Source organism: Dipodomys ordii, unplaced genomic scaffold, assembly GCF_000151885.1.
Source record: "Dipodomys ordii isolate 6190 unplaced genomic scaffold, Dord_2.0 Scaffold92, whole genome shotgun sequence".
NCBI lineage: Eukaryota > Metazoa > Chordata > Mammalia > Rodentia > Heteromyidae > Dipodomys > Dipodomys ordii.
Window position 1 is genome coordinate 4210396 of NW_012267308.1, and position 11981 is coordinate 4222376.

The following is an 11981-nucleotide window of genomic DNA, read 5'->3' on the forward strand; positions in this document are numbered from 1 at the left end:
GAAAAATGAAGGAGGAGGTAACAAGTTAGACAAGAAATGTGCTCACTACCTTACTGATGTAACTGTAACCCCTCTGTATATCACCTTGACAATAAAATTAAAGCTAAAAAAAAAAAAAAAAGAATCCCCTGAACCTTAACTGGAAGGGACAGCTAAGCTTGGCATTCAGACTCAGCCGGATCCAAAGACTGGATGTTTTAGTGTTTTGTTTATGAAAATTAATGGCCATAGATTTTACTTACAAAGTGAATAGGAGCTGGGCACTGGTAGGTAGCTCATGCCTATAATCTATAATCAGGAGGCTGGGATCTGAGACTCAAGGTTTGAAGCCAGTCCAGGTAAATAAATCTGAGACTCTATCTCCAGTTAACTAGCAAAAAGCCACAGTAGAGCTGTGACTCAAACAGCAGAGCACTAGTTATGGGTGAGAGCTCCAGGCTCAGAGTCCAAGCTTCACTATTGGCACATCTAACATTTTGTGTGTGTGTGTATGTTGTGTGTGTGCGCGCGCACACGCACACGCACATGCACGCTGTGGTACTAGGGCTTGAACTCAGGGCCTAGGTGCTGTCCCTTACCTTTTTTTGTTGTTGTTGTTGCAGTTATGAGTCTTGAATTTGGGGCCTGGGCATAGTCTCTGAGCTCTTCTGCTCAAGGCTAGCACTCTTCTGCTTTGAGCCACAGTCTACTGGTTTTTGAGTGGTTCATTAGAGATAAAAGTCTCACAGGGATTTTTCTACCCAGGCTAGCTTGGCACTGTGATCCTCAGGTCTCAGCCTCCTGAATAGCTAGGATGACAGGTGTGAGCCACCAGCTGTCTTGATTGTTCTGGATGGTCCCTGCTGGTCCCTGTTATTCTCACCTCCCTTCTGCTGCTCGAGCCGCTCACCCCTGAACTCCACATTGAAGACAGTGTCTCGCTGTGTCCCACCTGTGTGCCTGGCCCTGTGTTGCTTGTTGAGCAGACCTGCCTGGCCTATATAGCTCCATTTGTGTCCCTCTCACACAGCTCCTGTCCCCCACTCCCACAGACCCTCCCATCTCACCACCTCCACGAAGGCTTTCTCATCCTGGCAAGGTTGACAGGTGGCCCTGCAGTGTATCACCTGGCTGGAATCCCCCCTTTCCCTACCTCACCCACACAGCGTAGCCTCTGACCCACAGCCCTTTTCCCACAGGCACGAGAGACATCCAGATGATCAGCTGTGGGGCAGACAAGAGCATCTACTTCCGCAGCGCCCAGCGGGTAGGGCGGGGCCTCCTTGAGGGCCGGGGGTCTGGAGTTTCTTGGGGGTGTCCTCAGAAGGTCTGCTCTGCCCTGCCAGGCCTCAGACGGACTGCATTTCATCCGTACCCACCACGTGGCAGAGAAAACCACCTTATATGACATGGATATTGACATCACACAGAAGTACGTGGCCGTGGCCTGCCAGGACCGTAATGTGAGGTGAGGGGCTACGCTGTACCCTTGTTGACCTGGCCCCGGCAGGTTTGCAGACAGGTCTGTCTGGGATCTGTCCCTGAAGTCTGGCCTTCTCCCGATCTCTCTGCTTTCTTCCACTGCTTCTATGATCCCTGAGAAACTGGGGCAGAGGGATTCAGAGGGGTGCTGGGGGTGGGTGGGGATCCAGCAGTGCTTCTCAGAAGTTAGGTTTCCCCAGGCTTAGCCACCAAACCACAGAAGACTTCTTCCTGGCTCTCCTGGGAACCTGTGTGGGAGCCTAGAAGGTCACAGATTCATCCACCTGCCATCCATCCCCAGGGCCTATCTGGGCTGTAGAGTACTGGGGTCACCACAGTGGCAGGGGCAGCTGGGGTCCTCCTTCACAAAGCTCAGTGCAGAGGAGGGGAGCAGTACCACCTCACCAGTCAGTGACAATACAGACTGGGCAGGTAAAGGAAGAGAGAGACCTCTGGCCCTGTCTGGGATCACTCACTTCCTAGAGGAAGGGACCTCGGCACTAAGCTTACTGGGGAACAAGAGAGGGGAGAAGGACACTAAATCAATGAATGCTCCAATGCATAACCTCTTTATCATCACCTCATTCAGGACAGGGCCTCTGTTCAGGCATACATTGGAGACAAGAGAAGGGAAAAGAAAATGGCAGAACCAGCCACCCATGGCTCACACCAGTCATCCTGGGTACTCAGGAGGCTGAGATCTGAGGCTCACAGTTCAAAGCCAGGCCGGGCAGGAAAGTCTATGAAACTCTTTTCTCCAATGAACCACCAGAAAACAGGAAGTGGTGCTGTGGCTCAAAGTGGTAGAGCACTAGCCTTGAGCAAGAGCTCTGGGACACCACCCAGGCCCTGAGTTCAAGACCCATGACTGATTAAAAAAAAAAGAGGGTGACAGGAGCCAGGGGAGGTGGGTCAGGGTGTGAGGACCCTCTAAACCCTACACTGTTCCCCTCCTCTTCTCCCAGGGTCTACAACACGGTGAATGGCAAGCAGAAGAAGTGCTACAAGGGCTCCCAGGGTGATGAAGGATCCCTGCTGAAGGTGGGTGGGGCCCCACATAGATACCCTGACACGGGGCCCTCCTGTCCTCACCCTGACCAGTCTGCACCCACTCACACCTGAGCTCCAGCTCCAGGGCAGCAGGGTGTGAGGCGAGCACAGAGAAGCCAGGTCGAGTCTCTGACTTCCCCACACCAGACACAGGACAAGGTCAGGACTTGTCAGTACTTCTGGCCCCGGAGAGTTGTTCTGAGTTCAGGCTCCAGCTCAGCCTTAGGCTGTGTGCCCTTCTGTAGGCTCCATCCTAACTCCTTCCTGCTTCTGGCTTCTGTCCAGGGATGGCTCTGTGGAGAGATAAAGCTTGTACACATTCCATGCTTAGCCCTCGGCCTGGGGTGCTGGTTGTAAATTTTTTCACATGAAAAATAGGGGTGTAAATTTCTTCATATGAAAAATGGAAGCTGAAGTTCATGTTCTACTGGTGTGTGTGTGTGTGATTAAGGAGCCTGGACTCATTACCATTGCCAAATATCTATCATAAAAGGAGTTGTACAGGGTGCTGGTGGCTCATACCTGTAATCCAGGTTATGGAGGAGGCTGAGATCTGAGGATTGACTTTCAAAGTCAACCTGGGCAGAAAAGTCTATGAGAGTCGGGTGTCGGTGGCTCACGCCTATAATCCTAGCTATTCAGGAGGCTGAGATCTGAGAATCGCCCAGGAAAGAAAGTCCGTGAGATTCTTATCTCCAATAAACCACCAGAAAACTGGAAGTGTTGCTGTGGCTCAAGCGGTAAAGAGCTCACCTTGAACTGAAGAGCGCAGGGACAGCGCCCAGGCCCAGAGTTCAAGCCCCACGACTGACAAAAAGAAAAAAAGAAAAAGTCTATGAGTCTTCTCTCCAATAAACTACCTCACAAAAGCCAGAAATAGAGCTGTGGCTCAAGTAGTAGAGTGCTACCCTTGAGCAAAAAAGCTATAGGACAGCACTCCGGCCCTGAGGTCAAGCCCAGGGCCAGCACAAAAATAGGGGAGCAAGGTTGTTAGGGGGACTGGGCTGCTTGGCCCAGGGCCTGGAAGTCGGGTGGTGTAGGCAGCCTGAGTGGTATGTGCATTCTTCCTCAGGTCCAGGTGGATCCATCTGGCACTTTCCTGGCCACAAGCTGCTCAGACAAGAGCATCTCGGTAATAGACTTTTACTCGGGCGAGTGTGTTGCCAAGATGTTTGGCCATTCAGGTAGGTGTGCCTCACTGCCAGGCCCTGTTACGACCTCCCCGGTGCCCAGCATCTCTCTGACTCAGAGGCCAGAGTGCCTTCTTCTCTGCTTTGCTTGCAGAAATCATCACAGGCATGAAGTTCACCTATGACTGTCGTCACTTGATCACCGTATCCGGAGACAGGTGGGACAGCCAGGGGTTGAGGGAGGGCCACATTGGCTGGGCTTCTCTGTGGGTATGGGGCTCAGCACACTGTGCTCACAGCGTGCCTGTGAGTGGAATGCACTTGACCAACTCACACCCACTTTGCCTAGGGGTCACCTAGGAGGCATGCCCCGCCTGAGTTCCGTCTCACACCTGACATTTATTTTGTTTCTCTTCTCTGAGCCTTACTTAGCTGAAAAAGAGATCACGCTGTCTCTATCTTGGCAACTCGGATAAGCTTTATAAGCCCTGAGAAAGATGATTTATATAACTTCTTTTTTTATTTTGGTGCCAGTCCTGGGGCTTGAACTCAGGACCTGGGCACTGTCCTGAGCTTTTTTGCTCAAGTCTAGTGTTCTGCCATTTGAGCCACATCTCCATTTCTGGCTTTTTTGGGGGATAGTTTATTGGAGATGAGTCTCACAGACAGGCTTTGGAGCACAATCCACAGACTGCAGCCTCCTGATTAATTAGGATTATAGGCATGAACCACCAGTGCCTTCCATGATTCATGTAAAATTCTTTTTCTGGTTGGTTAGGGCCTGGGTCCTGTGCCTGAGCTTTTTTGCTCGAGGCTGGCCTTCTACCATTTGAGCCACAGCTCCACTTCAGGGTTTCTGGTGGTTCATTGGAGATAAGAGTCTCATGGATTTTCTTGCCCAGGCTGACTTTGAACCACTATTAGATCTCAGCTAGGATTACAGGTGTGAGCCACCGGCACCTAGCATTATGTAAAATTCTGGTAGCCCATGCTGGGTGCTTTGCCCTTCCCTTTAATTTCCCATACTCTTCCCTCAAAGCCCTGTTCCTCAAGTCTCAAGACCCCAGAACAGACGCTGGGCTGCCTGGCCTGTCAGCCAGGGAGTAGATCTAAGCCCAAAGCCCTTGAATTCAGCTCTAGAGGGTCTAGAGATGGGGTCTTGGGCCTGGCAGCTAGGTGGCCCTAGACATAGGCATGGTGGTGATTGCTACGTTTCTTCTCCTTATGGCCCCTGCAGCTGCGTGTTCATCTGGCACCTGGGCCCGGAGATCACCACCTGCATGAAGCAGCACCTGCTGGAGATCAACCACCAGGAGCAGCGACGACAGCAGCAGCAGCCCAAGGACAGGACGTGGGGTGACCACCCAAGGTCCTGGCAGCCACCCGTTCCCCAGGGGTACAAGTGCATCTGCTGCCTGGCTGCACAGGCACATTTTTTTGTTTTTGGTCAGTCGTGGGGCCTGACTCTGGGCCTGGGCGCTGTCCCTCAGCTCTTCAGCTCAAGGCTAGCGCTCTACCACTTGAGCCACGGCGCCACTTCCGGCTTTTTTCTTTTTGCTTATGTGGTGCTGAGGAATCGAACTCAGGGTCTCAGGCATGCAAGGCAAGCACTCTACCACTGAGCCACCTTCCCAGCCCTATAGGCAGATTTTGTAAACAAAGCTCTAGTGACTCTCCGTGGGGCTCTGAGCAGGCTCTGAGCGCCCAGGCCATGTCTCAATCTCCCATAGTCCCCAAAGCTTTTTTCCTCTACCCAAGGGGGATTTGACTAACTGCTCTGCCCCCTGTCCCATCACTGTGCCCTTGAAGAACGGCTTACCGTTGGCCTTTATCACCCTTGCTGTGTCTCATTTTCTAGATGTGGAGAAGGTCAAGTGAGAGGCCTCCCCCTCCGTCTGAGTGGCCAAGACTGTCCCTTTGGAGCTTGGCACAGGGCCCGGCTCTAGGCAAGTCCTCCTCCCTTCTCCCCCTCCCCCCCGCTTATCTGTATTTCCTTTCTGTCATCCATCTTGGTGTTAGGCAGGAGACCTACACATCCATGCCCAGCGAGATCCGATCCCTCAGCCCTGGAGAGCAGACAGAGGATGAAACAGAGGAGGAATGTGAGCCAGAAGAGCTGGTGAAGACCCCATCCAAGGATAGTTTGGACTCAGGTCTGGAAGGGGGCCCAGGTAAGGGTCCCTAGGCGGTTTTGAAGTGTCAGCATGGAGAGTCATGGCTGGATCATGCCCACTACCTCAGTTTTCAGCTCATCATGTCAGCCAGCTCTTTCAGTGTAATGATAATCATACTCTTCATTGGCTTAAACTGGATAGAGAAAATTTTTTTGGTTGATGTTACTGAATATTCAAGAAGATTGGCTTTGCCAGGCACCAGTGGCTCATGCCTGTAATCCTAGCTACTCAGGAGGCTGAGATCTGAGAGTCACGGTTCAAAGCCAGCCAGGCAGGAAAGTCCGAGAGATTCTGATCTCCAATAAACCACTAGAAAACTGGAAGTGGCACTGTGTCTCAAGCAGTAGAGCGCTCACCTTGAGCTGAAGAGCTGAGGGGTAGTGCCCAAGTCCTGAATTCAAGCCCCACAACTGACCAAAAAAAAAGAAGATTGGCTTTAGGCATGGCTGAGTCCATATTAAAAGGAAGCTATTTGAGAAAAAAAACGGAAGTGGTGCTGTGGCTCAGTGGTAGAGCACTAGCCTTGAGCTGAAGAGTTGAGGGACAGCGCCCAGGCCTAGAGTTCAGGCCCCACAACTGACAAAAAATTTTAAAAATAAAAAAAAGGAAGCTATTTGGTTGGGTGCCAGAGCTGAAGCCTGTCATCCTAGCTACTTAGGAGGCTGAGATCTGAGGATCACACTTCAAACCCAATCCGGGCATGATAGTCTGTGAGACTCTTATCTCCAATAAACCACCAGAAAACCGGAAGTGGTGCTGTGGCTCAAGTGGTAGAGTGCTAGCCTTGACATTTTCTATCTCAAACAGTGATTGGGTATAGTAGTATATGCCTCTGTCCCATCTTTGGGGGAAGCCCAATCATGAGGCATGTTCCAGCATGGTAGGGAGAACAAGTGGGAGGATCCCAGTCCAGGCTGAGTTGGGTATAGAGTAAGATCCATCTCAAAAACAACCAATACACACAAGGTAAAGGAAGCTATCTTTCTCCATCTTTTGGTTCTGCTTTTCTTCATGCTGGCTTTATTCTCTGCAGATTTTCCCTTTACTGGGGGGAAAGATGCCCTGCAGATTTATAAAGCAAATGAAAGGTTAACTGAGTTCAGGAGAAGTGAGTCTTCTTTCCTAAACACTCACCACAAGTTCTGGGTGTGAATCATGGCTTTTGTCAGCCCCAGCCAAAGAGGGGGATACATGGAGGTCATGGGAAGTTAATACAACAATGGGTGTTTTTCCCCAGAAGATAACAGACTGTTGCTCAGGCAAAAGAGGCCACTGGCCAGTAGTGCAAGAGCTTTTTAAGTGAATTCCTTTTTGTGTATGTGTGCTGGTCCTGGGACTTGAACTCAGAGCCTGGGCGCTGTCCCTGAGGTTTTTCATTTAAGGCTAGTGCTCTACCACTTGAGCTAAAGTGCCACTTCTGGTTTTCTGGCGGTTCATTGGAGATTAGAATCTCATGGACTTTACTGCCCAGGCTGGCTTTGAACCCTGATCCTCAGGTCTCAGCCTCTTGAGTAGCTAGGATGACAGGTGTGAACCACCAATGGCCAACTTAACTCTTTTTTTTTGCTAGTTCTGAGGCTTGAACTCAGGGCCTGGCCACTGTCTCTGAGCTTTTTTTGTTCAAGGCTAGCTCTCTACCACTCTAGCCATAGCACCATTTCTGGCTCTTTCTGTTTATGTGGTACTGAGGAATCGAACTCAGGGCTTCATGCATGCTAGATAAGCACTCTACCACTAAGCCACATTCCCAGACCCTAGCTGAACTTTTTTGTTGTTGTTGTCAGTCGTGGGGCTTGAACTCTGTGACTGGGTGCTGTCCCTCAGCTCTTCAGCTCAAGGGAAGCGCTCTATCACTTGAGTCACAACGCCACTTCTGGTTTGCTGAGCAGTTTAGTGGAGATCAGAGTCTCATGGACTTTTCTGCTCGGGCTGGCTTTGAATCATGATCCTTAGCTCTCAGCTTCTGAGTAGCTAGGATTACAGGTATGAGCCACCGGTGCCCGGCCCAGCTGAACTTTTAATGTATAGGCTCCTGTGTTGTGTGTCACCTAGGAAAATGCTCATTTGTTCAGCCCATGCATCTCTCGGGTGTTTTGTTCCTTTGTCACGGATCCTATATGTCTCCTCAGATCCCCAGTGCCTGCTGACCAATGGCAAGCTGCCGCTCTGGGCAAAGCGGTTGGTAAGTCTTCCAGGACAGTGGGCTGGCAAAGGAGGAGTCCTGCCTATGCTCTTCTTCCTTTGGGGAGCCCTTTTCCCTTTCCAGATGTTTTCTCTCCCTGAAGAACCCCATTATTCAGGGTCAGGTCAGACAACCCTTCATTCACAATCCCCTACACCCCATGCCAGGGGCTGTTCTAGACATTGGGGTTACAGCAATGAGCCCTTGACAGGCTCATTTGCTAGTGTGGGAGTCGGACAGTAGCCATGGTGAATAAATGAGCGAAATCATGTCATGTGTTAGGAGTTGAAACCTGCTGTAGAGGAAGACAGGTTAGGAAGGAAAGAGGGAGTGCCAATGACAAGTAAGTTAAGAAGAAAAGGCCTCACAGACTAGCTGCTTAGAGCAGCTAGGATTAGAGGCGTGAGCCACCAGTGCCCGTCTGTCCATGAGATTCTTATCTGCAGTTAACTACCAAAAAGCTGGAAGGGGGGCTAGGGTTCAAGTGGTAGAGCACTAACCTTGAACAGCAAAGCTCAGAACAGTGTCCAGGCCCTGAGTTCAAGCTCCAAGAAAAGAGAGAGGAGGGGGAGGAGTTTCTGGAGAGACTCTGTCATTGGAGTTGCTGACTGCCTGACCTTCCCCTGTCCCTCAAGCTAGGGGACGATGATGTGACAGATGGCCCTGCCTTCCATGCCAAGCGCAGCAGCTACCAGCCACATGGCCGCTGGGCAGAGCGGGCTGACCAGGAGCCCCTGAAGACCATCTTGGATGCTCGGGCCCTGGATTGCTACTTTACACCCATGAAACCTGAGCATCTGGAGGACTCGGTTGTGGACACAGTGGAACCGCAGAACCTGGAGGATCTGCTGGGTGAGGTATGTCCTACACACACACAGCCTGGCCTGCCACCCACCCCCATTGCATCTGCCCACCCAGGACAAGGGACCTCAACATCCTCACTCTGAAATAGGGCTTCAGGGTATGGTGACTTCCCAGGCCAGACAAGGAATCTGCAAGTGGATCACAAAGGATTTAAGAGCTTAATCCCAGAGTTAAAGGGAACGTGTGTGTGTGTGTGTGTGTGTGTGTCTGTGTGTGTCTGTGTGTGTCTGTGTGTCTGTGTGTCTTGAGGCTTGAACTCAGGTCCTGGGTACTACCCCTGAGTTTTTGTGCTCAAGGCTAGAGCTTTATCAGTTGAGTGGCTTCCTCACTTCTAGCTTTTTTAGTGTTTAATAGGAGGTAAGTCTCATGAACTTTCCTTCCCAGCCTGGCTTTGATCTGTGATCCTTAGATGGCAGCCTCCTGAGTAGGTAGGATTACAAGTGTGAGCTACCAGCACCTGGCCAGGGGGAACTTTTGAATAGAAAGATCCCTGGCTTAATTCTCCTCAGGCTGTGTGTCCTGAAATGAGAGATTTGCCTCTCTGGACCTTCCTTTTCCAAAAAAATGGCATGATGATCTCTGTCTCATGACTTTTTTTTTCACTTTTAAAAGTTGTTATTATAAAGTGGTGTACAAAGGGGTTGCAGTTCCATAGGTCAGGTTATGAGTACAATATTTTTTGGTCAATATTACCCTTTCCTTCATTCTCCCCCATTTCCCCCCTTCCTTCCTTTCCTACACTCATTACTTTTTTTTTTTTTAATGGACTCAAACTCAGTACTTGATGCTTTCTGTCAGTGGCTGGTGCTCTACCAACTGAGCCATACCTCCAAACCCTGCACAAGTTATATGATTCATTTTGCCTCATGATTTATCTCCATAGAGACCACAGTGCAGGCTGACCATAGGCCAGGGCATGGGTCCTGTCTTTGTTCCCACAGCCAGTGCTGTGTACCATCATTCCCCATCATAGTCACAGCCATTGGCCTGTGAGGGCCTAAAGAGTGGTTCTGCTCTTTACCCTCTAGGCAGAGAGTCCCCAGGAGGATGGCCATGGGCATCCCTCCTTTCTATCCCTGCAGAGAGAGTCATCTGAGGCCAACAAGCTCCTTGTCTACTCCCTGGACAGAGAAGTCACAGTCACAGGGACCGCCAGGTGAGTGTCATGGCTACTGCTGGAAGAGCTGCCTCTGCTTCCCCAGAGGCCTGTGTGCATGCGCACAGAGGACCCCCAGCCTCAGCTGCAGCCTGTTTCCATGGTCCTCAACGGGGAGAGCCATACAGAGGGGGAGCATTTGGAGGAGCAAGGGATTCTGGGCAGGAGGCTTCTTGTTAACCAGAATAACCCCAGCTCTACTGGCATTGCAGCCAGTACTATGAGAAGGAGGCCAGGGCGGGGCCTGGAGAGCCACAGGCTGAGGCCTACCTCAAGGCGTCCTCCGTCAGCTTGAAGAACCAGAGCCCACCTGAGGGTGAGTGGGGCAGGCACCCTGGGATGGGCCCTTTGTGCACAATCCTTGCAAACCATATACTCAGACCCACCCATTAAGGGTTCCAAGTGGTGGGCTACTCACCACAGCTCTGCTCTTTGCAACTCAGGGGAAGCTGACTTAGACCGCCCCTTTGCTGCCCCTCATTTCTCTGCTCCACGGCCTGACCTGGACTCTCGGCTCACCATGACCATTCCCCACGAGCCAGGTAAGCCAGATACAGAGGAGGACAGTGTGTGAGCCCAGCTGAATGTGGTCACATAGCCAATGACTGAGAGGGGCTCACACCTATTATCCTAGCTACTCAGGAGGCTGAGATCTGAGGATAGCCATTTGAAGCTGGCTGGGCAGGAAAGTCCATGAGATTTTTTTTTTTTTATATCCAGTTAACCACCAGAAAACTGGAACAAGCACACTGCTCAGGCCCTGGGTTCAAGCCCCATGACCCACACAAAAAAAATTGTATAGTTTTATTTATTTTTGTTTATGCGGTACTGAGGAATCAAACCCAGGGCCTCAGAGAGCTAGGCAAGCACTTTACCCACTAAGCCACATTGCCAACCCCCCAAAATTGTAGGAATATGTGTGTATGTGTGTGTATAAAATAACTAAGGGAGCCAGGCACTGGTGGCTCACGCCTGTAATCCTAGCTACTCAGGAGGCTGAGATCTGAGGATCACAGTTCAAAGCCAGCCCAGGCAGCAAAGTCTGTGAGACTCTTTTTTTTTTTTTTAAATATTTAATTACAGTTACAAACTTAAGCATTTTATCTTATATATATTTATTGACTGAATCCCTGGAGTCAGTATCTCTTAATTTCCTGTTGTTTTGGTGTTTTGTTTTGTTTTGTTTGGTCAGTCATGGGGCTTGAACTCTGGGCTTGGGCACTGTCCCTCACCTCTTCATCTCAAGGCAAGTGCTCTACCGCTTGAGCCACAGCGCCACTTCCGGCTTTTTTCTTTTTGCTTATGTGGTGCTGAGGAATTGAACCCAGGGCCTCAGGCATGCAAGGCAAGCGCTCTAACACTGAGCCACCTTCCCAGCCCTCTGTGAGACTCTTATATCCAGTAAACCACTAGAAAACTGGAAGTAACGCTGTGGCTCAAGTGATAGAAAGCTTGCCTTTAGCTGAAGAGCTGAGAGACAGCGCCCAGGCCCAGAGTTCAAGTCCCACGACCAAAAAAAAAAAAAACAAACCTAATGGGGCTGAGGCCCCCATCGGCCCTAAATCCCAGTTTCCTGGCCTATAAGGTTGGCCTTCTCTGTCAGGTGGCAGCAGGGCGTGTGACAGGTATATCCAGCTTTCTCCATGGTTGAGTGGCATCCTCCATGACTCACCAGGTTGAAAGCTTCTGTCTCCCCACCCTTCTCCTACCTCTCTCCAGGATGCCTGGGTATGGCAGAAGAACCGCCCCGGCCTGAGGGGCCAGGCCCAGCCAATAGCTCTGTTCCCCAGACTCCTGAGCAGGAGAAGTTCCTCCGTCACCACTTTGAGACGCTTACCGATGCCCCCTCTGAAGGTAGGGCCTGGCCCTGTACCATACTGAACCTTCCTAGGTTGTCTGGGAAGCAGCGTGGGGCCCAGAGTAGGTTTTTTCTGTTTGTTTGTTTTTTGTGCTGGTTCTGGGGC

The 11981-nt window shown here is 50.9% G+C and overlaps 1 protein-coding gene across 1 annotated transcript in view; it reads left to right on the forward strand.

Moving 5' to 3' along the window:
• The window catches only part of Wdr62 (WD repeat domain 62), a 31465-nt gene that overhangs the window by 16199 nt on the left and 3285 nt on the right, over nucleotides 1–11981 (forward strand). The window contains exons 14-26 of the mRNA XM_013026186.1: nucleotides 1179–1246; nucleotides 1326–1447; nucleotides 2427–2502; nucleotides 3584–3695; nucleotides 3796–3859; nucleotides 4879–5010; nucleotides 5661–5794; nucleotides 7945–7997; nucleotides 8633–8854; nucleotides 9890–10017; nucleotides 10230–10333; nucleotides 10461–10559; nucleotides 11737–11871. Coding sequence (XP_012881640.1) covers nucleotides 1179–1246; nucleotides 1326–1447; nucleotides 2427–2502; nucleotides 3584–3695; nucleotides 3796–3859; nucleotides 4879–5010; nucleotides 5661–5794; nucleotides 7945–7997; nucleotides 8633–8854; nucleotides 9890–10017; nucleotides 10230–10333; nucleotides 10461–10559; nucleotides 11737–11871 — 1449 coding nt within the window. The remainder of the gene's footprint in view (nucleotides 1–1178; nucleotides 1247–1325; nucleotides 1448–2426; nucleotides 2503–3583; nucleotides 3696–3795; nucleotides 3860–4878; nucleotides 5011–5660; nucleotides 5795–7944; nucleotides 7998–8632; nucleotides 8855–9889; nucleotides 10018–10229; nucleotides 10334–10460; nucleotides 10560–11736; nucleotides 11872–11981) is intronic.